This window comes from Protomyctophum parallelum, assembly GCF_964188405.1.
Source record: "Protomyctophum parallelum genome assembly, chromosome: 1".
NCBI classification, from domain to species: domain Eukaryota; kingdom Metazoa; phylum Chordata; class Actinopteri; order Myctophiformes; family Myctophidae; genus Protomyctophum; species Protomyctophum parallelum.
Window position 1 is genome coordinate 11,147,422 of NC_139697.1, and position 27,566 is coordinate 11,174,987.

The window sequence follows — 27,566 nt, forward strand, 5'->3', positions numbered from 1 at the left end:
TTGTACTTCGCCCAGCAGATATGGGAGTTTTTTGTCATTGGTCATGTTTTCAAAATCTCTGTGTGTGGTTGTAATCTGTGGGAAGTATGTGTCACAGTGTGTATATAAAGCCTTAATGTGCAACAGTGGGGTGAACATACTAGACTATAGCAAGCTTGAATACATAAATGAACGCCAGCTGTTAGTGTCACGTGGCAGTTGCATAACCGACTGAGTTGTGCCCATGGTGTGCAATATTATTATGGGATCTACCTGATCTGTCCCACAGGCTGCACTTATTGCATGGCGATCTACAAGCTCACAACGGCCTGCTGACAGCGCATTACGTGTTCGAATCCCGTTCATGACGACCTTTGCTGCCCCTCTCTCTCTCCCTCTTTCCTGTCCGCCTTCACTGTAACTATCAATAAAGGCAGAAAAGCCAAAAACAAATCTTTTAAAAAATAAGCTTTGCTACATAGCATCCATTATTTTTTCTTTGAACATATTAAAAAATGATAAAAAAGACAAATAAAGGAAAATCATGTTATTTAACAATGAAAGAAAATCTTTCCAAAAAATTATAATACATAATCCTTAACTTATATTTGTGTTTGAAAAAGGAGTAGGAAGAAGTTTAGTGAAAAACGTATTGGGTCCTACCGACCCAATACGTAACTTCCTTCTTTTGTTTTTTATTTATTTTTCTATTATTTATTTTGAGGGTTTTCTTTACATAGACACAAGGACAACACAGCAGACTTACATACAAGACAGTTACTTACATAAAAACAACAGTGAAGAAACAGAGAAAAAATAGAATAAATAATAAATAATAAATAATAATTTCCAAGTGGTACATGGGTTGTATAATGCATGTGTGCACGTTAAGGTGGGTTCCGTCCTATACAGAATCAAATGCGCTCTTCAATATGATCCAAAAAGGGGGTCCATACCTCTACAAATACATCTGCCTTATTTTGTGTTTCATACTTGAGTCTCTCCAGTGGTAGTAGTGACATTATTTGGGCCATCCACATATGTTCTGAGGGTATTTCATCTGTCTTCCACAAAATTAAGATACATTTCTTTGCCAAGAATCTAAATAGATCAAATAATTTCCTGTGAGCAGAGCTCAACTTTACATTTGGGTCTGCCCCCAACAAGTATAACAGAGCATCCATTCAAACAACAATTTTTTTTCACCCCACATTCCAAACAGAAACAAGTTTGGACATGCAGTACGAGGTGTCCAGCCGACAGCGACAATGTCAAATTGCCATGATGTGGCATGTTCAACGTAATGATGACACTGCGTCTTATAGTTGGGTGATATGACCGCTAAGGTCGGTTGATACGACCGCTGTACAGTTGGGTGATATGACCGCTGTTGACATGTTGCCCTGACTCATGGGCGTAGACTCATTAGCTTGCCTTGCAGAACACCAGGATCATCCGGCACCAGCGGTGTGATCTTGTCTCGTTTGTCCCATTCCGGCACAGAGTGAGAGTGGGTGAGAATGCTGTCAGGGGCTTTGCACAGCAGCACACTGTCCAAACCCTGAAGCTACAATACACAAGCCTGCCAGTCTTTCACGCAGCTGTCTTGTTAAAGAAATTATGCATGTTATGAATACATAACAACAAAACCAACAAACTTCCGTGTCTTGTACCTCTGAGCATGTTTGTTATTGATACATCTCCCACTGACTGAAGGACAACTTGCATGAATAATTGCCAATCAAACTCTTATCGAATCATTATTGAACTGTCCTGCGCGGCATATTTGTAACACCAGGGAATCTCATCGACATATAGGCTACTCCAAAAATAACCTAAAATAATATTAGTAAATATTGGAGCTTACTACTGCCATTACTAGCCTACTGATTTATTTGGCTGTGGATTAGAACTATTCTCCACTCCACAGACATTTCTCATACTCAAGGACAAATATTTTGTTTGAAATGGTGGTTTGTTATTTGTATTTACCACTTCTCAAATAACGGTTGTTTGGTCCATGTCTGACACTAAACCAAATTATTTCCATAAATCACAGGTGACAACCTGTCTTGTCGCCTGCTGAGGTACATTCTGAGGTTCTGAGGATACTTTGTCGTCCATTTTTTGTTCCCTACAGCCCTCAATTCACACTAGCATGCAGCGAAAGCAGGGGATGATGATGTGAAAAAACAAATAATCTCATTCACTTGAAAATAACACTATATATTTTTTAATTGTAATATTTGTTCATTCAAATCTCATGCTGCATAAGGACAAATAGTGATAATTTGAATAGTTGATTTTGTCATGCACATCCCCAATCGAGGAATGTACTGTATTCCACAACCGTATACTGTATATAGTATGCAGAAGTGGTTCTGATAGTGTCGCCCAGTAACCCTTGAGTGGGTCCAAATGAAGGTCTGTAACTCTGAGAGTTGTGGGGTTCTTGAGATTAAAAGGTTAAAGAATCAATGGTACAGTATACAGCATTCGCAGCAGGGACAGTGTGTGATAGAAGTGTGCATGCACACTTTGCACAGTGTGCCAAACGACCCAAAGCAGGGTCTACGCATGGACAGACGACAGCAGGATTGTTGACGTTGCATGACCTTTATTTCCTGGCGCTCTACCGATTCACACAGTGCTGTTTTGCCATGCTGTGGCCCATGCAAGAAATTAACAGTATCTCTACAGAGGAACACGTTACAGGGGAGAGCAGATGTACAGTTCTGTCCAGACAGAGCAGATGTACAGTTCTGTCCAGACAGAGCAGATGTACAGTTCTGTCCAGACAGAGACAGAGCAGATGTACAGTTCTGTCCAGATGTACAGTTCTGTCCAGACAGAGCAGATGTACAGTTATGTACAGACAGAGCAGATGTACAGTTCTGCAGACAGTGGCTCTCCCCCGAGTCTCTTTGAGGATGCTGATCCATCCTGTGGGCATCGATTAGCTCGGTGCACAACACGACAACAGGTGTGCTCTCCCACCTAGCTCTGAGTCCAATTAGTTTGACCCACATGTGAAATCAAACAGCGGAAAAAGGAAAGAATTACTACAAGCTTCCGTGCATTCTCCACAGCTTTGTCCTAAAGCATAAGAACAGTGTATGAAAATGAAAATTATGAACTGTGCAACTGGGTACATTGGTACAGTAGCTCTTTATGTGAAAATGTGTTTCCGCTGGGAGTTTGCAGATCAATGCATTCTAGCCTCACACCGTTCTATGACAGACAGCCGTAATGCCCCCCCCCCTTCCCTTCACCTCAACACCTGGCTGTAGTTGTGTCGCTTTCTGCATTTGGCAGTGTGTCTTTGTGTATGTATTGAGTTTGTCTGTCGGTCTGTGTGGCCATGAGGTACTCAACGTTAGTATAGGTAACTAAAACTAACAAATAAACTAGAGAAAAACTAGAAAAGGAAAAGAAAAACGATAACTAACTGAAACTGTATTGTGTGTTTACAAAAATAACTGAAACTAAACACTAAAACGAATAAAAACTAAACTAAAACTAAGCGTTGTCACAAAAAATTAAAACAAATAGCAAATCCGCTCTAAAAACTAACTTAAACTAAACTATAATGAAAAAATCCAAAACTATTATTTGAGTCACACACGTTCGTTGTGCTCAACCCAACATGTGTGCTTGTTCATGTGTGAGTATGTCGGTCTCTATCTGTGTGTATATATGTCTCTCTATACATACACTTATGTGTTCCCCGTTGAGCATGGGGAAGACTTTTCACGTATGTTTGTGTATGTGTCAGGCATGAAGCAATCCATTTCCTACCCCGCAGCAGAGCCCACCAATCACAGCTCTCCATCATCTCTCTTCATTACGTATTCATGACTTTTCTGTGTCTGCAGGGCTGTGATTGGCCCATAATGAACGACTGACGTCGTCATCAGTCAACCGATGCTACAGCAGCGAAAATCAGTCAGTCGTCAGAAGCGTAACACCAGTCAACCATTTGTATGAAGACATTATTCAACTGGAGCGCTGGGACGCTAAACCGCCTCAGGGTGCTGTTACAGTATATTGGATATTGTAGACTATATGGTCCCTTCGATGAGGTCCTTACACATTCAAAAGTGATACATGCATCACGACTTGCTAATTGTGAGTTGCTCTCGATAACTACAGGCACGCTGCTGTACACAAATTGCTATTTCCTTGCATAAAAGTCATGGTTTTGTGTGAATAAATCCTTAAATCCATTTCCTTGTCAGCCAAGGCTAAAGAAACATTAGTCAAACTGAGCAGTGAGACACTAGCGGCCTCAGGGGTTTTGATATATTGGATGCTGTGGACTGCATTCTGTTTGATATGGGCTCATAAATCTATAAACTACCCCTTTATCACTGTTTATGTTATTTTCGGGAGTGCATATTTTACCAGTGCTGAGGTTTCAGTGTTGACTTCTGCCACTGGAGCGTCAAAAGAACTATTACCATTCATTAAGGTTACATATCTACAGGGAGTCTCTCTTCACATGTACTTGCTGCTTCTTCTTGTTTTCCACAGAAACGTGCTGTTTTGTATATCCCTGACAGCATGTTTTTCTCAGTGCTCAGAGCGTGCAGCGCTCTTTACTTTTCACTAGTCTCTTAGCAACAACGAGACTCATCCATGCTTAACGCAAGCATCTGCTCGACGCAACTAGCTAAAATGCAATCAAAACAAAAATAATCAACTGATGACATCAGCTAGGTTTGGGACATGCATGGTCACGTCTCATAATTGATAGGTCCAAGGTGGAATTCCTGTTGCTTCCATGTGTTCTGGAGCAATTCACTAAGGTCCCTACTCTACCCTGCACTCGCATTAGTATTTCACCAGGCGATATGCTCGCTTTAACATGATGTGACTGCACCCTCTAAATAAAATAAGATGTTGTGGTCACCTGTGCATGGACTGTAGTCTGAAGATGGGGCATGGTAAGGCCAACAATCAAACTGAAATGGCTTACCTTACATAAGACAACCTCTTATGCCTTATATACTGTATGATGTCTTTTTGTTATTTTTAGGGCCACGAAATCTTCTAAAAAAGTATACATGCCCACATGGGTTGGCACACAACTCAAGTACACATCCTTCTTATTCTTCTTATACACACTGCAGCACTTACTAACATGAATCCTGAAAATAATAAAATTATAGTTCCTTTGCTACAGCATGAGGCTATCTGCCTCACGCTGAGGGATTTGAATGGGTAGCCTAAGTGAGGAATCTCCCGATTTCACGATTATTACATGGCCTACTATTCTGTGTGAATAGGAGTTGTAACCTTAAATGCACTTGTCAAAATGTCATCTCTACTTCAGCAGCAATGTCAACTTTTATTGTATGCATATCTTAACTTGATCTGTCTGATGATTACATCAGATATTGCTGCCTCTTGGTATGTGGAAGACAAAGACATCTAAAACCCAAACTGTTCCCCTTTAGGGAGTGAACTAAATTGAAGTAGCAAGGTGGCTAGTACTACCAATCCAAAACATTTTAACATAAGCACACTCTGGGAAAAGGGTAATGGCTTGGGATTGGGATTGACTATTGTTTTGAGTTTTCTTTCATGTGATCTATAGGCCTTTGCATCCAAACGATACGCTTGTTTGTTTATATTTTTGCGTTCTGTTTATTGCTACACTTCTATTGATCCCTGTGGGGAAATTCATCCTCTGCATGTGATGCATCCTATTAGGAGCAGTGGGCAGCATACATAAATCACTTCTATTGTGCCTTAACTGTTTAAAGTTAATAAATTATCTAATCTAGATAGAGCAATATACTCTGACATTTTGAGCTAGATAGAGAAAAAAAGTACCATAGCCACCATAGTACCATACCATAGTAGTAAAAAACACTTTAGTAAAACTTTTGATAATAAAATACTTTGAAACATAGTTTTTTTTGTCCAGCTCATGAATGTAGCCTGTGATAGTGTGATTAGTGAGTAACAAGTAAGAAGAAAACAAAAACAATCTTAACCCATGGTGCATGAATGCCCCACCACTATTGTGTCGGGTGGGTCCATCGTAGATCTACGATGAACCCACCCGACACAATAGTGGTGGTCCCCAGGCTGCTGCTAGTCAGAATGGTGGTCCCTGGATCAAAACCAGTTGAAAACCCCTGCCATAGTACCATGCACATAGTCTATTCAGCACCATGGACAGTCACTGAACTCGAGAGCCCTGCTACTTCAGCACCATGGACAGTTGCTGAACTCCACTGTATTTTAGGAGCAATGGGCCTTCGGGGTAATAGTCATATAGTTTTTTGGGACCATCTATTGGGCTTTCCGAGGAATAATGGGCCTTAGGACCAATGGGAAATCCCTGATGCTGAAGTGCATGCGTGTTAATGTCAATGAACGCAGATGCACCATGTAATTAGCTTTAGACAGAGATTTATTTAAACAAAAGAACAATACAGAACACACTCTCTCTCTCTCTGTCTCTGTCTTTCTCTGTTAAGCCAAAATTACGCTAAAGTACCTTCCTCCGTGGAAGAGGGGAGAAAATCAGTGGAGAGTGAGGCAAAGACAACCAGACTATCGTGGTCGCAGCTGAAGAAAACCGCCCAAAACAGAGTCCGATGGCGGGGTGTGATTGCGGCCCTATATGCTTCACCTATAGATAGGAGCCTACAGGAATAAGTCAAGTCCAGGAGCAGCTATGGGGGCAGTGTGCATATACCAGAGGGAGGATATACAGAGGTCAGAGAGGGAGGGATTGCAGGAATGAGGCACTCTAGCGCTTCAAAGAGCCTTCACAGATTATCCGTGATGTGTTCAAGAGGCATCAGAAGCATGTCGAATACAGAACAAACGCCTAGCCCACATTGCGATGCGACGTGTTGCACAGGAGACTTGACTCTTTTCTTCCTGCGATGGCTGTTATTGCTCATTAGATAAAGAAAGAATAATGCTAACTGCAGCCCTTAATCTCTAACTCATAACACATGTAAGTGACCGTGGATAAGTGTGGCAGCTATAGAGCATAGCAGTGGCAGTGCTCAGTGACAGACAAAACAAACATTAAACTCTGTTCATTGTTAATGGCATTTAACGTTTGTGTTAGTGGAAAACAAACATTAAACTCTGTCCATTGTCAATGGTGTTTTTAATTCTAGTCTAGACAAGACAAACATTAAACCTGTATAAGGGCTAGCGCCCCTCAAAAAGTAAGAACTGTAAGAACTTTGTAGCATTTAATAGTTTGTTTGCCCTCTATTTACTTGACTTGCTGTGTGTTCAATAGGGATCATGCCACTTACTGTGGTCTTGCACTTTGTATTTGGCTCTGGATGAGAGCGTCTGCTAAATGCCTAAATTGTGTAACTCTGATCAGCATCAACCTGGGCCTGGGCACACTAATAGCATCTCGGCCACAGTCCTTTGAGACCAGTCAGTAATTAACTTGACCTGAAATACCACAGAAGAGAGGAATTCTGATGTGTTTTACAAAAAAATCACACTTGTGTGAATTGAGGGGCGCTCTTATCATCATACATCATCTCCTTCTGGCCAATCACAATTTGCGTCCTCACTTTTGTCTTCAATGTTTGTATTTATGCCATGTTTGTGTTTACACAAACACTCAAAGCTGGACATAGAAAAATGAGTTATTCATTATGTATGTCCATAAATATGATGTATGCAAGTGTCATTAATGACTGAGACTCTGGGCTCAGGCAGATGAGGTTTAGTGTGTTTATTTTTTAATGTGGCACCAGGCAGATGGTTTTTCCTGTAATTAAGCTTTTGGTGTGTTTCAACGCTGTTGGTGTTTTAGTAACATAATGTACGTAATGCGCTGAACATGGTTTCTGCAGTTTCATGGATTCCTCTATTGATTTAGTGTCGTTTACTTTTGGTTCAGTGCAGATTGTGTTGAAATAGTTTACTGAGCACTGTGCTAGCCTCGATGGTTTGATATGAATTATCTTTTTAATGACTTATCATTTGTTTTTGTCTCTCTATTGGATTAGTAATGAAATCTTGTTCAGCTCTGTGTTCTGCTACTGTTGAAACGTAGTCTTGCGTGGATCCTCTTAGGGTTGAAATATCGTTTAGTTTTGCCGTGTAATTGTGTTTGCTGTGAAATATAGTTGGGCTTAGTGTGTTTTCTCTTGGTAGAGAAATACAGTTTGGTTAAGCACATCTGCCTTTCCATCTGTTGTTTTCCACAGAACTGATGCTCCCTGTAGGAAGGAACAACGCGGCCATATTTAACTATGATCAATATTAGCACAGGACAGCTTTTATGACACACATTAATCAATCTGCTTTTCAGCTCACGGTGACCCACATTTGTCGTTCTAAACAGGCTGAATCCACACTTTTTTTAATCGCTTTTTTATTTTATTTTAATTGTTTTGTTGCACGCAGTGTTACACACTGAACGTAGCCGATCTACAAGCTTACAATATGTTGCAGCATGCAACTATGTATGAATCTAGATCAGTGGTTTTCAATCAGTGGTCCGGGGACCACCGGTGGTCCTTGACAAGGTCCCAGGTGGTCCCCAGCTAAATGATGAAGAGTTGGTAACCAAATGGACCCTTATTGATCTTTAACTCTTGAGAGCCTAAAATGAAACCAAATTGACCCGCATGGATCCATTTAGTTTCATTATACTCTCTCAAGAGTTACATTACTGTTAAACATCCGCATTACTTAATTTACAAGACGTCTACAATGTAGAATAAATGTTATTTTGATCGTTTGCCAACAAAATATCCAAAGTTCAAAGTCTGAGAGGCTAAATCTAATCGAATGGTGGTCCGACTCAATTGCCCAATAAATAATGGGCCTTGATACAAAAAGGGTTGAAAACCACTGATCTATAGCTTAACGTGTAACACAAAAGGGTAGACATACTCAGGAGGAATCGTAAGATTCACACCCCTGGCTCCAACCTCCACCTCCTCCTCCACCTTTGGCTGTGTGTCGAAGAGCCCTTTATTTAACCCATTCAGAATGTGAACCCCTTTTGGTGTTTTAAGCATTGTGTTATACTTTAGCTATTGTAAAATAGCAGATCTAGAAGCTCGTACGAACGAGCTTGTAGATCTGCTATTTTTTTTGAAAAATCGTGAAAATGTGGCGCTAATCTTCGAATATATATCCCAACTCCCATCCTGCACATCACCTCTTCAATCTCCTCCCATCAGGCAGGAGATATAGAAGTATCCAGAGCTCAACATGTCGCTTCAGGGATAGCACTTACACTGTAGCCATTAGACATCTGAACTCATAGTATATACATATAGCACTTTAAAAGAAACTGAATGTAATTTCCTATGCTGCTGGTTTTTGTTTTTGTATTGTACTGTCCTTCTTGTTTGTGTATCTATGGTTGTCTGTATATGTTGCGTATGAACCAAGACAAATTCCTATCACTTGTTGACATGGCAAATTATTGAATCTTGAATTGAATCTATATTATTTTACAGCGATTGTTTTTAACTCAAATCTTTGCTTCTGCGGGGGTCCCTGCAAGGAACAACATATTTCCAGATGGGGGGTCTGTGGCCAAATACAGTTAATTCTGGGAGTCCTTGACATGAAAAACCACTGACATAGAAACATGACATAGAAACTGACATAGAAACATAGAGGTTTCTTTTCTGAAAAGTGTCATGATTTAGGAAGGCATTTATAGAATCTGGTCTCAGTCCAAAGTGGGTTATATAGCAAGACAGCCCTAGAACTGCTCCTGAGGAGCAGGTTGGTGCCTCGCATGGTTTCCTCCACAGTCGGTGTGGGAGAATATAATTATGCACATTGTAAAGCACAGTCTAGAAAGAAGGCACCATTTGGATTTCACCATCGTACCGTCACAAGTAGCCGTGTGTGTCCTGAACGAAATCCGGTTGTTCCCTGTCGAGGCTTGATAGGATCAGGTACGATAAGTCAATGAGACCAACTGACTGCAACCTGTCTCTGTGGTTAGCCTGCCACATCAATAGGAATAATGGGAATTCAGCAATTGGTTGCTGTCCTGCAGAATCCTTGAAGGCCTATCTCCATTTTATTATTTTATTATTATAAATGAATGCCCCATTTGTCATTATGCCATAGTAAAAAAGTAAAAAGAACCACCGCTCATCTGCTGAGAAAGCTTTAGTGAGTAATGAAAACAATACAAAGGGAAGCTCCGCACACTCAGATCTGTCACAATCAAAGCATTTATTTTGCTAAATAAATACTTTTATTGTATTGTGCACAGATCCGAGTGTGCGGAGCTTCCCTTTATTTATTTTGTCATTATGCCATAGTGAAAATAGTCGATCTGCAAGCTCACAGGTGTGAGTTGAGAGCCTGTAGATCTGCTATTTTTCCTATTATAAAACCTATTTATATATATAATTTAAATGTCTACCTATTATGACATGCTATAAATATGGAGGGCAGTTTGAAAGTGGTTAATTATGTTCTTGATTGATTGATTATATACTTTATTATAGAATTGTAATGTGTTACAGTAAGGCATTAAGGCTAAAAGGATAACACACAAAATAACGTCATGGGGACTTGTTTTCATTGTGGTCCTATCGTGTCCACCTATCGTTTTATAAATATTGAACCAAAGACAAGTATTAAAGAGCTTGTGGCAAAATAATTAGGCTACTACATTGGAGCCATTGAAACACATGTTCATTTCTTCTTCTTTTTCCTTTTCCTAAAAGTAACGGTTTTAGACGTACAGGGTTCCTACCCGACAGCCACAAAATTCAGCTTAATGGGTTATGTTCTTATTTTTCTGGAAATGTCTCTACAATGTTCTCTTTATATTACCGTGCTTTGTTAATGATGTTGCTGGTAATAGGGTTTTAGCCACGATAATACATGCTGTTTAATGTAAAACAGCTCGTGTGTGTGTGTGTGTGTGTGTGTGTGTGTGTGTGTGTGTGTGTGTGTGTGTGTGTGTGTGTGTGTGTGTGTGTGTGTGTGTGTGTGTGTGTGTGTGTGTCCCTCCGAGGCAGCAGAGTAGGACGGAATGATGGATGAGCTGACATGAAATGGTGTTTATTAAAGCCAGTCATTAAAGCCACAAGTGTAAATTACACCGGTGCTAAATCACTCTCTCAGTATGCTCTAGTCACACTTTGCAGCTCTCCTGTTCGACTTCATAATGGTTGTTGTTGCAGAAACATATCCTCGGCCGGCTGTTTTTTCCTCTTGAATTGAAGCTTATGTGTCGTCTGAGATTCATTCAAAAAAGGCGTGATGTAATTTGGTGGGTAGTGCAGCGGCAGACATCAAGCCATGCAGCGTCTGGTGAATCTTCAGCTCCGCTTGTCCCCCGAGGGGTGGAATAAACAATAAATAAACAACAGCTGGAGCGTTGCGTCTCTTTTACTTTTGGCCGTGAGAGAGAAAGTTGTTCATAATTCTACAGGGCCCAGACTGAGGAGGATGTTGAGTGACAGCGTGCCGTCTAGGATTACCACCGTATTACATACTGTAGTAATTATTTTGTAGGTGTATTTGCTAAGGTGAGGCTAGTTCACGCTCCAGCCTGCATACTGGCGTGCAGAAGTTAAACGATGCGGTATCATTCTGTCCGGGCTGGCTATTATATCACATTACCGTGACGCTTACTGCAGCTGGGGCACCATGTCCCTCAGGGACGTCCAATAGGGGCCGCTCACACCTGAGACACAGCTGTCTCCTCGGTGTGTCCTGTCTCTTCTGTGTGTCGCACAGCTCGCAATGCATTTTGACACAACCTTGTTGCATGGCTGTCTTCTGGTTGTGTCATCAAACCACGGGTCTCCCATTGGAAATGCATTGTGAGCTGTGCGACACACCGAGGAGACAGCTGTGTCGCAGGTGTGAACGGCCCCATAGGTCTCACTAGTACACAACATGCCTGATAGGGACAATATTTATTGTATATTTATTTATTATAAGGCTGCCAACTATGCTTAGCGATCATTGTATCAGTTATGTTTTCTGGTTAATTGAATAATTTCTAAGCACTTTTTTTTTTAAATATGTGCTGTTTACAAGCTCACAGTGCATCGCATGGAGACATGATGTGAGCTCGTACAGTAGATTGACTCTTTTGAAAGGAAAGAGGAGATCCATCCGCACACTGTTTTAAAAGCTCTTTATGAGGTGAGCCTGGGAGAACATTAGTGTCACACTTGCAATTTGAATGTAATTGCTGTTGAGTGAAAACATGAATGATGAAAACCTACATGTAATGCTCTAGTCTCTTCAAATCAAATCAAATCTCCTTTATTTATAAAGCACATTTAAAAACAATTTCCATTGTACCAAAGTGCTGTACAGACATTTCATCAACATGAACGACAGATAGTGAGAACACTGCAAAAAGACAATTACAGACAATAAAAGCACAATTGTAAGCGAACTAAGGTTGTCATAAAATCAAACGATATACTGGTTTAAAAACAAGAACAAGGTCACGGGCAATCAAATGCTAGGGAGTAAAACAGGGTTTTAAGTCTGGATTTAAAAACATCAATGGATGGTAGTAGGCCAATAGGGAATGGTGTTCCACAGCCTAGTGGCTGCAACCGAGAAGGCACGGTCGCCTCTAAGCCTCAACTTGGTTGTCGGGACATCTAGTAGCTCAATGTCTGTGTATCTGAGGTGCCTGGTGGTGGGGGGGGTACCAGGTTTGTGATGTAGGCAGGGGCTAGGCCAATCTTTTGTGCTGGTTCTGAACCAGACACCAGGCACTGGACTGCCTTTGGTGGTGTGCGTGGAACGCGTGTGTCAAATTTGAAGTCGATGGGGCGAACGATTCTCGAGTTATGTGGATTACAGATGTATGTAACTGTACACACGTACGGCAGTATACACACAGAGATGTGGTGCATTTATATTATTTTAAAGGGTAAATGGTAAATGGTGCATTTATAGCGCTTTTATCCAAGGCGCTTTACATAGATTGTGCATTACATTCACCCATTCACACACACATTCATACACCGATGGTAGCGGAAACCATGCAAGGCACCAACCAGCACATCAGGAGCAAGTAGAGGTTCAGTGTCTTGCTCAAGGACACCAACTCTGGGGGAGCCCGGGTTCGAACTGGCAACCTTGTGGTCCCCATCCAGCCACTCTACCCCTGAACCACCGCCGCCGCCGCCGCCCCATTTATGGAATAATCTATTGTTAGTACCTAAATATGCCATGTAATACAACAAAATGATATGTCAGCCTGTTAATTATGCAATACTAATGTGTTTTGTGTCAATATGCTATACATGCACTGCTAATTCCCATTCCTCATCTATTCTACTGTATATCAACATGTCAGGCAGCCATATAATGGAATGGAATTTCTAATGCAATTAAAGTTCATTGAACCATAGCCATCACTAACATTTTATAAATATTGGTCAAATAGTGTAGCGATGTGTTGGTACTATTATAGGCTATAATTTGTATATTATTTTTATTCTTAAATCGAGTATCAGTCAAGTGAGAATGTAAAAACTAAACACAATAAAGGCGACGTACAGTATGCAAGCATTTGACAACATCAGACTCCTAGCACATAATCACTGTGGCACATGGGAAACCATTGGCGGATATGTGTGTATAGTAACTAACTACTATTACTATACAACAATAGAGTCATTGTTAACATGAAACACCTATTGTTCAATCAATGTCACAGTGGCTAATGGGCTGCCATTGATTTTTTTGAGCACCTAAATGTGGCCTGTGTTTGACATTAGGCTAATTGTTACTTTAAAAATACATGATATAATATGGCAGTGGTAAATGGAATACTGTGCGCGCGCGTGCGCGCGCGCCATTGTACCCCCAGTCAGCTAATTGTTAGTACATTAACTCATCTGTATATCATTCACCCAGCAATGCATTAGCCTGTCAGGTCATTATGAAAATGACGCCTGTCTCCATCTATCAGCCATTCATTATGGTGATTTGTCATCGTGAGTTTGTTATTTAAGACTGAGATCTTTGTGTTTACATCTTGCATCATTTATGGTGATAATGTCTTCCATTAATTATGATAGAGTAAGAGACCGGAAAGTAAAAAAAAAGAAAAGAAAAACCAATCTAATCTACAGTGAGTCAAGTTTAAATGCCTAGTCTGAGTAGTCTCGATGTATTTAGAGTCACACAGTATTACAGTATAAATATGAGGTGCGTTCCCACCGCAAGATGAAATATCTTTCCAGACGCTTGAATCGCTACACTGTGTTCACGCAGGTCAGCGTTGCGTTGGTAATCGTGAGGCGATCGTCGAGCGGAGATAGTGAGGAGACGGCGAGCAATTGTTCGCGCCGGCTGCACCGCTCAGTGCAAGGCTGCGTCTTTGTATTGACTTTCTATGTAATCGCACAGCTCGGACAAATATTTAATCTTGCAGTGGGAGTAGGAAGGCACCTGTGCTGTGCATCAGTGACTCTCAATGTGTAGATTGAAGTGCAAATTGTATCAAATCGAGGTCCTTGAGTTAATGCATATATAAATTCATTTTCAATATGGCCCTTCCTTGACCATGTGACACATCTCATGTCCGTGTCTCTATCTCTGTCTTTTTTCGGGCATATCTTTTAGCTTTCATAGCATGAGAGTGGCATTCTGTGATAAGTTACAGAAGGACAAAAAGGACAAGGATGTTAACCCTGTAACAAAATGATGTCAAGCTGTGTTGCAGGGACAGATTTGACACGGCCGACACCACCGATGCTTCCATCATCTCTTCAGTGTTCCTCTTGTCTTGTCTTTCAGTGACCCTGATAAGTTTGAGCCCTTCTCTTCTCGCCACATATCGCTTTCTCAGAGTTTTGACAGCGGAGCTGCAGAAGTGTCATTCTGATTAAAAATGATGCCAGCTTTTCTCTTACTACCGGCTTCTGTTCAGCATAAATCATTCTGTCCTGTGAATGAAATGCCTACACATATAGCACACGCGTGGGCGCGTGCGTGCGTGTTAAACATAGACAGAGGGTGATCTAGCTTTTCAAATAAACAAATTATCTGAATGCTGCTGTTGTTGAAGTCATGTTCCTGCTGCTCTCTCTCTCTCTCTCTCTCTCTCTCTCTCTGACTGTTTGTTGTCTTCTCTTCTTCCATTTCTTCCATCTTACCATTTCCTTTTGCCAAGTGACTTCTTTCTTTTTTTACGCTTTACTCTTCTCTCTCACATCATCGTGAGGGAGAAGAATGGGTAATTTATTTTTGTTTCTTTGCTTAATCTAATTTCTTTTTCTACTCCCGCCAATCTGTTCTCTGATTATAATTTTTTTCCCCTTCTCTTTTCTGTATTCTGTTCTCTCTGCAGTGAAGCGATCAGTAGATTTTAAATCGCGGGGTGTTAAATTATTCCCTGGCAAAGACTCCAGCAACAAGTTTTCAATCTGTGAGTTCACACCTTACTCTCACTTGATTATGGCTAACTAAACGTACCTGTGGTGGCTTGGCTTGGCTTGGAATGGCTTAGTTTCCTTATGTTTTGGCATGTTTTTTTTGTTATTTTTTTCTTAAAAAGGCCTGTATTTTAATGAATTCGTGTGATTTGACAAAAATAGCCAATAGCTCACAACAAGTTTGAGCTTGTAGATTCCATATTTTTGACAAAGAGATTTGATTTATATGTATATTAAATGATAAGTATAGAGCCCTCAAATAAGTATAGGCAGGTTATAGGAGCAACACACATCTATGGCCCAGGATTACCAGGTCTTGTGTCTTAACTTAAGACCTGGAGCTGTGGCCAACGCTGTTTCGCCATTTTGAGGACGGGGAAAATGCCTGAATTAGTCATGGCGACATGGTGTGACTAATTCAGGGCCGTTTACCGCATAGTGGCATTTTAAGATAAGACATAAGACATGGTAATTTAGACACGCAGAATAGGGACCCTATGATGTTTTGACACGGCCTTTGTAAGAGTATGCGTTCTTTATTCTGCATGGCTGCCGTTGCCTGTTTTTCTTTTTCTTTGTCATGTCTTTTGTTTATATTGTATATTTCATTTGGTATTTCTTATTGTTTGTGTATGTATTTTGGCCATGCTCACTGGTTTTTCTGCATGCTGCTGCATGACTTGCTGTGCTATTATTATTATTATATGGCTCATGATGACTTGTTTTGACAAAAATGGTTGATCATCAAGGCTCGCTCCGATCAGCCGGTGTGACGTTGCATGTCCGTCCTTGCCTCTTGATTCTTCCTTTTAACATCGTCTGCTCTTTCTCTCTCTTCCTCATCCCATCTCTCCTCCTCTTCCTCCTCTGTCAAGCCTGAATCATACTCTGTCGCACGGAGGCATCTCTCGCCCACCAGAGCCGATCTACAAGAAAAGTGATTTGAAGAGTGACTGTGAGCTTGTAGATCGGCTCTTGTTGGCGGGCGACGTGGAGGGACACCAACGTACGATGGGAGTATGAATTATAAATAAGCTTTAGAAAGATGCTCACACTAGGGCTTTAAGCAACTAGTCGAATATTCAACTAGTTGACTAGTAAATCTACTAGTCGACCTTGCTGGTACTAGTTGATACATTTATAAATGAATAAATTTAAATGTACAAATATCATTTAAACTTTTTTTTACATAAAGGTATAGTTAAACAACTAGTTTACTAGTCGACTAGTAAACTAGGCAACTAGTCAACTAGTACAAATCACTACTGCAGGACATCCTATATGCTTTATTTTATGAATTCAGTGGATTCCCCATAGACTGCAGCACTAAAATTAGCATCCGTTAATGTTATTCATGTCTAACTTTAGCCTATATTGATGAATGTGAAGCTTGCTTATTCGCACCATGTAGTACTTACTGCTGACCTGTATGAATTAAGTCAACAACAGCCAAAGACTCATCGAGATATACAGTATCGACCATAATGGAGGAGTGATTCCCCACTGGTGGATATTGCAAATGGGGCCCCAAATTATTGGCAAACACAAGATTTTATAATAATATAACATAAATATACAGAATGTAAACAAACGCATGGTATTTCTTCTTTAAAACCTTGTTAATGTGTTTTTAGGGTGACACCAATAAATAGCATATATGAATAAATATAAGCTCTGTAAAGTAGAGAAAGTGACATTGAATTATCGGGGCTTATAAGTAGCGCTTACTGGTTCATGAGCCATTTAAGTTAAAGTTGGCAACTTCATGACTGGAATTTTAAATCTGTCCAAATACTTTATATGCACCAATAAAATGCCGCAATTCATAAAACTATAAGTTGACACTCAGTCTCTATAGTATACGTTGACCCTATTATTACCACATCCATGCCTCTTACCTCCTTCTCCGTCTACATCAGTGGTTCTCAAAGTGGGGTCTGGGGGCCCCCAGGGGCCCTTGAGGGAGTTCCAGGTGGTCCCCAGTTAAATGATAGATAGTTAAGAACCAAATGGACCCTTATGGGTCTGTATAGTACAGACCCAACGGCACAGGTCCATTTGTAGAGTTAAATTAGCATTGATTTTATAATATAAATTGACCGTTAATGCAGGTCAAACTGGGGGTCCTTGAAATTAAAATGTTTGAAAATCAATGCTAGAGCCATAAAAACCTTCTCTTATGGTGGGGCCTTGGCAAATGTTTTCAAATGGGGGGGTCCACAGGCTAATAAGGGTCAATTTGCGGTCCATGACATGACAAAATCACACTTGTGTGAAGTGAGGGGCACCCACTGTGGCTGTCGCGTGATGTCACAGGTGGGCATGCTGACAAGGAGGGAGCTTCACTTATTTAGACCTGAGACCAGATTCTACAAAATGTCTTCTAAATCATGACAGTTTTCAGAAAAACCTATGTCTCTACGTTTTTCATGTCAAGAACCCCAAAAACTGATTGACCGCCGACCCCCATCTGAAAATATGTAGTTCCAGGGACCCCCCAGGTGCAAAGATTTGAGTTAAAAACGTTTGCTGTGAAAGAATAAGATTTGTGCCGCATTTTCACGATTTTTCAAAAATAGCTTGTAGATCTGCTATTTTTCAATATAGCTAAAGTATAACATAATGTATAAAACACCAAAAGGGGTTCCTGTCCTGAATGGGATGAAGCTAAAATTAAAGGTCCATAGACTCGGCTGCCAAATGACGTCACGAGTGACGACCAGAACGTTTGAGAAACACTGGTCTACTCATAATTGTCTTTCCTTCTTTATATCTCTCCGTCTCCATCTATTCAGTTACACACGTGCACACGTGCACACTGCACATGCACTCCCACGCTTTGTACTAGCGTCAATATTTAGTATCCTCTAGATAATAGTGCCGCTATCGATGGATTTAATGTGTTTCCTGTCTAGTTAGCCCACAATCATTACATAGTATTGAGGGGCACCCTACAGGGGAACCCTATAGAGCAGCACAGTCCCTCCCCCTTTCAGAACAACGAACGGCCCAGGAAATGAAATGCAATGCATTCTGACCATAGGATTTTCTTTAAGTATTTATTTAAAGACGGTTACGCCGCGGACAAAGCCAACTCGGATCGTGACAAATCATGACAATGAACACAATATTTTGGGCCGATCAAATCATTAGAAAGAAGAAAATAAAGGCAGGAGACAACACTATTTGTTTAGTTTTTCTTCTTATAAATGATTTGATCGGCCCAAAACATTGTGTTCATTGTCATGATTTGTCACAATCCGAGTTGGCTTTGTCCGCGGCGTAACCGTCTTTAAATAAATACTTAAAGAAAATCCTATGGTCAGAATGCATTGCATTTCATTTCCTGGGCCGTTCGTTGTTCTGAAAGGGGGTTGGGACTGCGCCGCTCTATACTGCTAATAGATAAAATACACCCTCCTGTTCAATACACGCACGCACGCACACACGCTCTCTCTCTCTCTCTCTCTCTCTCTCTCTCTCTCTCTCTCTCTCTCTCTCTCTCTCTCTCTCTCTCTAAAGATCCATTTTGCTTTGTGAAGATAAGCAATTATGTTTCATGTGTTTGCATTCAATTATATATTTTCTCCATTGCAATGGATACAAACATACAGTATATGCTCATGCATGCATGCATGCTGATCCTACACACACACACACACGCTCGCACACACACACACGCACACACACACGCGCAAAGACAAAAATGTACGGTATACACGTCTATGAGCACGACAGAAACATGAATGAGCTCAAATTGAATAGACTCTTGCATATACACGCTTAATTAAACACCTGCGGGATGTCAGTACTCGCAGACAAGAGCAGGTATTCACACTCTGTAGCTTCATCTTACCTCTCTGTCCTGCACTATCTGCTCTTCATTATGCATGCTTGATTGTCACTCATTTATCACTCTGTTTGTTCCTTATTTGCTTGTTTTCTAATTTGCTCGCTGACTGTGTGTGTGTGTGTGTGTGTGTGTGTGTGTGTGTGTGTGTGTGTGTGTGTGTGTGTGTGTGTGTGTGTGTGTGTGTGTGTGTGTGTACGCGCATGCAAGAGAGAGATATGAACATTCTGTCCTCCGACAGGCTGTGGTGTCATGGTTGAAGTTTGATTCTACAGATGTTAATTTGTATGTTAATTAGTCTGGCTCTGATTGGTTCAGATGTTCATTTGCTCTGCTCTGATTGGTTCATCTCCTCAGTGGAGCAGAAAGCCAAGCAGACAGCCACTGTGTGCATATATATATATGTGTGTTTGCTAGTATAGATCCATCATGTGCCAGTATTAAATGTGTGAAGTGTACTCCTGTATGTGGGTGTGAAAGTGTGTGTGTGTGTGTGTGTGTGTGTGTGTGTGTGTGTGTGTGTGTGTGTGTGTGTGTGTGTGTGTGTGTGTGTGTGTGTGTGTGTGTGTGTGTTGCGTGCTAGCTACAGTAGATAGTTTGTTGCTTTGTTGGAGCGGCTAATTTGGCCATCTGGACTATTAAAGCCACAACAGAGGGTCTTGTTACAGTACACACACACGCACGCGCGCACGCACGCGCCGGACCATTCCTGCCTGCTGGGACTGCATGCAACTCAGGAACCATCAAAGGATTGTTTGTGTGCGCGTGTGTCCACTAGTGACATCATCGATGGGGAATCCAAGCTAATAGAAACTGCAGGCTTTCTATTAATGGAAGCCATTGTTCTCACGATGATACAAATCTAAATATATATATAAAAAAATCAAAATCTGCCTAATGATGATGTCGCTCGTGGACGGGTTTCTGAGCTGCCCACAGCCCTCCTATGAGACACAGACCAAGTAGAAAAGAATTGTGCTATTTTATCATGAACATTATAGTGAGGACCAATTATGTGAAGATAGCTTGAAAAGTGGTGAAGAGCTTCTGCTAAATGCCTAACTTGTCAATTGTAATTGCATAATGAGTGTGCACAGTATGCTACTATTTACAATGTATGCATTTAGCAGACAGGCTTAACCAGAGTGACTTGGGGCCGATTCATACTCCTATTTCACCGCTGTAGTGCCGAAATGATTTCAGCTCGTCAGAATTTTCAGTAGCACCGAAGAGCCGACTTTAGGATGGTATACCCGTCCCCCCGAACCTCAAATGACGTCACATTGTAGGCTCTACAGAGCCGAACCGACTTTTATTCGGCTCTAAAATAGGAGTATGCATCATGCCTTACAATAAACAATAAGATAAACACTCATCCAATGCAGAGAGACGGTTAGCCCTCCAAGCAGAACCCGATGGTACTGAAGTTTCTGACTTTTTGACGACACAGACCATTGGGTCCTGTTCCAGCAGTATCCTGCCACCTGGTACGCGGACATACATAAAACATAAACAACGTGGATAACGCCTGTCCGCGCTCTTTGACGACATTTTTTCGTGTGAGGGCTTCTGAATATGTGAAGTATAAGTACCCATACATGCCGCTGCGAATATCTCCTGTGGCGCGGAAGCCGTTAAGTATTTTTAATTTTGTTTGACCGATTTGGTCGCTTTGATTCTTCTCTTCCTTCCTTGTTTATTGACACCTCATTGTACCACCTATCTGGCTAGCTAGTGGCGCTATAGCTATGACAGAGCAGATCAGAGGCACACCGGGAGGCGGTACAATAAACGGTAAACAAACAAGAAGAAATAAAGCGACCAAATCGGTCAAACAAAGATTAAAAATACTTAACGGCTTCCGCGCCACAGTAGATATTCGCACCGGTATGTATAGGTACTTAAAGTTCACGAATTCAGAATAACTTAAACTAAAAAAGGCCGTCAAACGCCGCAGATACGATCTTAGAGAGAATATTTATGTCCGCGTTCCAGAATTCCCATACGAAAATATAGTTATGAGCAGGGACCCTACATAAAACTCATCCAAATTTCAGAAAAGCTTTATGGAGGGTCCCGAAAGGGGCTAAGAGACGGTGTAGTGCCTCACTAAACTATAGGATCACCAGCAAACCAAGAACCTAGCTGGTGACCAGATTTGAGGGGCTGCTATAGTGCGGCCTCCAGCTTTTCATCAGAGTGGATAATATGTATATTGACAATTTTTTTAAATTAAAAAATAAATAAATATAGGGCGCTGGTCCTTTAAGAAAAGCGTAGGAGGTGTCTAACGCCAGTACACGTAGACCAGGAAGAGTGCAGCAACAACACTGCATGGACTAACTAACCTGTCACATCATCTAGATCAGATGTAAACTAAAACCAATTGCGCGATTGAATAGGAGTTCTAGCTTTTGACCCACATGGACTGTAAATCCGCTAATTCCTTATGAAACGCTCGGCATGTTATTTTTATTTTATTTTTCAATGACGAATGGGTACACGTCTTCATATAAGGTAAAAAAAAACAGCTTGTGCGAAACTCCAATTTAATAGCACTACTAGAGCATGTCTGAAATAGCCTAAATGTCAGAGCTGAAATTGACATATAAATAGGAAATAATATAAAAGCTTAAACATGTAGCTATGTACATAGGTGAAATGTTAGAGTCCACAGAAGTGAACCTTTCAAGCCTGTTTTCTCAACTCGCTGTATTCTGCAAGACATTATTCTATAAGCCATATCTATAATTTGAAGCTATGATTCCCTGCTTTTATATAATGAATAAACGAAAATGGGGAAAAGTCCAATGACTTATAGCCCCAGTCACAATTGGTCACTATTACTATCAAAATAATGATCTGTACATTGAAACTGTATGGGATACGAGGTAAACAATGAGCCTAGCATCTGTCTAAGTAACTATCTATCACAATTTTAATATTGTGGTCAAGAAAAGAAGGCCATACCCTACAATTAACAAAAACATGAGAATAAATTACCAAGGTCAATACTAGCCCCATATGTTCCCTCTCCCTACGCTCATTCTGTAGCTCCGAGATGAGGTCACACACTGGGCCCCTCCCACCGCGTTTCAGAAACGGCGCAAGTTTCCGCTATGTAAGTTTCTTACCCTGACGCCACGATTAATCCAAACGTGAAGGGGACGTGAAGGGTTTACACTAATTCAACCATAACAACGCCCAAGAAAATCCAACTAGAGATTTGAACCGAGCCTTTACGTCCCGTATTTTGTCAGTCGCTTCCATGTTTATCAAGGAAGTGTGCGTGTGCGCGTGCATGTCGAGTAAACTGAAGTCAGTTGGAAATTTCGACCAGGGGAGGCGCCGGGGAGGCGCTAAAGCTTTTCAACTTCCTTGATAAACATGGAAGCGACTGACAAAATACGGGACGTAAAGGCTCGGTTCAAATCTCTAGTTGGATTTTCTTGGGCGTTGTTATGGTTGAATTAGTGTAAACCCTTCACGTCCCCTTCACGTTTGGATTAATCGTCAGGGTCAGGGTAAGAAACTTACATAGCGGAAACTTGCGCCGTTTCTGAAACGCGGTGGGAGGGGCCCAGTGTGTGACCTCATCGGAGCTACAGAATGAGCGTAGGGAGAGGGAACATATGGGGCTAGGTCAATACCAACACTGCATGGTCGTCATAATATACAGTAGGTAGCAGTAAAATCCTCAATGTTAAAAAATGTATTTGTAACTCTGAGCGTGTACGGGTCCATTTGGTGGGACACGCTCAGAGCTAAACTGACACTGAGGGTTATGCTGAGCTGCCCGGTTCCACACAACACATTAGCAAAGGGCGGATACTGCTGAATTGAAGCCCAAATGGAGCCTCCTAATGGCTCTCGGCTTGGTTCATGGCTTTTTGTATGAAGTTAATTCAAATGTTATTAGAAGGCTGGATTCTCACACAGGGCTAGCTTGCTCATTAAAAGATGGGGAGCAACGCAGGCTGAATAAATGCATTCCCTCCCTCACCCCGCCGGGTCCCGGCTTTCATTAAACCATGGACACTTCTCTACAACTCTCCAACGGGCCCCTGTGGTGGTTCCTGGAACAGATCAATTTTCACACTCTTAAGAGTTGACGTGACAGTCAGGATTTAGCAGTTTAGAGCAGTGGTTTCTAAAGTGGCGTCCGGGGACTCCCCGGGGTCCTTGAGGGAGTTCCAGGGGGTCCCCAGCTAAATGATAGTTAGAAACCAAATGGACCCTTATGGGTCTGTAACCTCTCAGGGTTAAATTAGCATTGATTTTACAATGTAAATTGGGGTCCCAGAGAGAGAAATCACATGATTAAATTGAGGTCTGTCCGTAATCCTAATAACGCATGTCAAACTGGGGGAGTTCTTGCAATGAAAATGTTTGAAAAGCACTGCTAGAACCATACAAATCTTCTCTTATGGGGGTCCCTGGCATATCTAAATGGGGGTCCGCAGGCAAATTAGTGTTCTTTTTGGGGTCCTTGACATTACAAAGTTTGGTGAACCACTGGTTTAGAAACCATAAATCAGCAAATATAGTGACCCCCCCGCCCCGCCCCCAACCCATGCACCTCTTATGTAGCCTGGTTAATAAACCAGACCGAATCAGCCGTTGGCAAAAATAAATTGCCTGCCGGCGGATTTCGGTCTGGAGAGGCTCAATTGTACGCCCATTTCCTACACCAGAGAATGTGGGCGGCCAATCGGGACACGGTATGCAATATGGGCGGGCTTTGGTACAGTGACTTTCAATGCTTGAGACCTTTGACTGACAGTAGCTCTGACCAATTGCGTCAAAGAGAAAATGTTTCCCTGGAAATGAAATCCAAGCTGAGCCTCCCCAGACTAATATCCCGCGGTCCGTGCGATATTAGTCTGGTTTATTAACCAGGCTACCTCTTATGTTCTACCTTGTTCTCTCACTCTCAGCTAGGGTATACTGTACCAATGTCATTAAAGCACTAATGCTGTCATCATACAGGAACCTAACCCGAGTAAATGTGGGACCTGCAGTATATACTCATGAAAAGGCCATTTCACTTGGAACCCAAAATAAACAGGCCTGTGACCCCTTACCATACATACATACATTAAATGCCATGTGGAACGTGTTTGAATCTGAGTCAAGCTTTCTGCAGAAACACACTCTCCTTTTCTCTTCCTTGAGTTGAACCCGACAGCTATTTTTCTTAAAACTTTTAAAACTTTGTAGAGAGAAGGGAGAGTAAGCGTGCGTGTGTGCGTGCGTGCGTGTGTGCAAGTGTGGGCGACCATGTGTGAAGCATCGAAGTATAAGGCAAATAAATAGTGAGAAATGGAAAATGAATGAAATATATTTCAAGAAATCACTAAAGGGAGATCGACTTTTGGTGTATGGTTTGAATTGGTTTCATTGCATAATGGACCGATAAATACATAAAAAACAATACTGTCTATAAAATAAAGCATAGCATTTATTTTAAGAAAATTGAAGAAATAGTGTATCTGATCAACAGTAGCATGAGACAGACAGACATCAGATACATGTCATGGCTAGATCACATCGTCATGTGTTGACAGGGTTCAATTTGCTTTGGACGGGGGGTATCAAAATATTTTCATGACTGATGGCCATGTTTTATTCCTGCCTCTGGTCAGTCAGACTGAATTAAATATGAGCATTTCCTTTTGGGATTTGGGCACATTGTTTTAATTGTTCTTTTTCCCCCAAAAATATTGAAAATAGCAGATCTACTAGTTCAGACCGTGCCGAATTGCGACATGATGTGAGATTTAGGATCCACTGATGTCGCTATTTGTCAGACCCTTAATTTGTGTTGGCATGTTTGTGATGATGTCGCAGTCTCTTCAGAGAGCGATGCTGCGTCACTGCGTCTGTCCGTCTCCTCCGTCTGTCCGTCCCTCCAGCTCCGTTCTACCTCTGTGGGACCCACTGGTGGATAAAGTGCTCACTTTCTTTTTCCTTAAAAAAATCAATACTGCAATATAGCTATAACTCTAACTCTATAACTCTTTAACTGTTAGAAGTAAAAGCCTGGAATTTAAAATGTACTTGAGCAAAAGTGTGTGTGTGTGGTCTTTACGCTGTCTTAATAGGCCTACAGACACGTGTCCGGGGTAGAGACGTGTCTGAACACAGACACTACCGGGGTAGAGACATAGGCCCGGGGTGGTATCTTTATGTAAAACGCTGCCGAGCAGAACGTGTCAATGTGACATGGCGATTTAACACTGTGTCAATGTGCTGCTAGTGGTCCCTATGGCTTTACCATACCAGAGACCACCGACAAGCACACAGACGCACACAAGTACTGCACTTTTTTGGCAGTGCTGGTACTCAAAGTACTCAAATGTTTTACTTAAGTAAAAGTATCAATACTGCAATGTAGGAATACTCTGTTACATAGTAAAAGTCCGGAATTAAACATTTATTTCAGTAAAAGTATTAGTATCAAAATGTACGAAAAGTAGAAATAGCAGATCTACAAGCTCACAATGTGAGCTTGCAAATCAGCTATTTTCAAATGGCCAAAATGTATAGGGCTGAAGTAACTATAGTAACTAAAGTTTTCAAATAATTGTAGTGGAGTTAAAGTACAATATTTGCCTCTGAGATGTATAGTGGAGAAATTGGAAAGTACAAATAACTAAAGTAACTCAGTTACTTAGTTCACACCACTGCTTTTTGGAGGTACGTTTTATGTTACTTGCGTATGTCCTATTTTTTACCAATAGGCCTACTTTAATTCTGCTTGTGACCGACTAGTCACTACCAGGGCAAGGAAGGACACAACACAGGGCAGCTTTCTTGAGTTTGTACCTTTATTCCTCCATGTGCAGGGAATTATACACAATAATATTATTTTACACAGGAGAGGCGATCTCTCCACTGTCCGGACAGAGGCTATCTCCTGAGTGTTTGTGGAGATGACTGATTTATCCTGTTGTGCCTTGATCAAGTCCATGATGCACAACAGGTGCGCAGCCACACCCAGAGTCCAGTTCTAGTTTGACTCAGGCCAGGTGTGACTGCTTAACTCAGTCTTCCTCCTTCCCACACTGCTACTCTGCTACCTGTATATATATATTTTTTCCACCGCAGCAGTGATTTGAACACATTCGTTAACCACTGCAAATGCATGAACTATCACAGAGGGTTTAAACTCACTAAATGAAAGACATGGGTCCCTTAATTCTCACCACAAGTTTACAAGACAGTGGATTGTCAACTACAGACGACGTCAAATCCAGCATCAATGGACTGTGGAGCCACAGGGGGAATCACGCCTGCCAGCTCATTTTGGTTATGACTGAAAGGGAAATAAACAATTTGATTGGTTGACATCTAATCTGTCATTTATACTGATCAAGAGGTTTTCTTAAATCATTTTTTCCTGTTTGATTACCACTGGCTTTGAGTTTCAATACGGCGCTATTAAAGGAGCCGGCCAGATACAAACCAGCCGTTTAGTTTCTTCCATTTGCATGATGAAATTTAATGCTGGACGTAGCTGGTCGAGCTTGACTTTTTATTGGTAATTGGATTGATGCAAAACCTTCGGGAGCTGGTCGTTATGGGGATGTTGCTGTTGGATTTGACAGTGTGTTCAAACTAGTTTCACACAGCACAATGCAGTGTCTGCGTGATGTTTGAACATAATGTGTGCGTGCATGTTTTGTATCTACTGTATACTGTTGGCTTGTGCGTGTGTGTGCGTGCGCGCGTGTGCGTGTGTGTGTGTTGTTGCCAGCGGACTTGATATACACTACAGCCAATCTAGCAGCGTAAATTGCTTTTAAAGGAAAAGTTGTGTGAAAGGCTGACACCAGATGGTTCACCTCAACCATGATGGATCTGCTGCACCGTGTGACTGGAAGCCATCTATCTGTGTCTCTCACTAACCTGTCTGTCTGTCTGTCTGTCTGTCTGTCTGTCTGTCTGTCTGTCACTAACCTGTCTGTCTGTCTATCTGTCTGTCTCTCTCTGCCTGTAGTAAATGAAGGTGGTGTGAGACAGGCGTCTAACTCCTGTCCGGACCCTGGAGAGCCCGAGAATGGAAAACGGAATGGCAACAATTTCAGGTAGGAGGCACGCACGCACGCACGCACGCACACATGCACGCACGCACGCACGCACACATGCACGCACGCACGCAGGTAATGTTTTGTGCATCACTCATGTACGACGAAGTAGGTCATGGAAATACGAAGATACAATATTTCTGCCCGACAGCAACGATATGCAGATTCTAACATATAAATATGTCTCTTTTAAACTCTAACATATAAATATGTCTCTTTTAAACTATCTGTTGTTAATTC

General features: G+C 41.5%; 1 protein-coding gene across 1 annotated transcript in view; it reads left to right on the plus strand.

The window, feature by feature from the left end:
* Positions 1 to 27,566, plus strand: part of csmd3b (CUB and Sushi multiple domains 3b) — a gene marked incomplete at its 3' end in the record, with an annotated part of 548,364 nt that overhangs the window by 310,607 nt on the left and 210,191 nt on the right. Inside the window, exons 8-9 of the mRNA XM_083771581.1 lie at positions 15,302 to 15,379; positions 27,239 to 27,326. Coding sequence (XP_083627707.1) covers positions 15,302 to 15,379; positions 27,239 to 27,326 — 166 coding nt within the window. The remainder of the gene's footprint in view (positions 1 to 15,301; positions 15,380 to 27,238; positions 27,327 to 27,566) is intronic.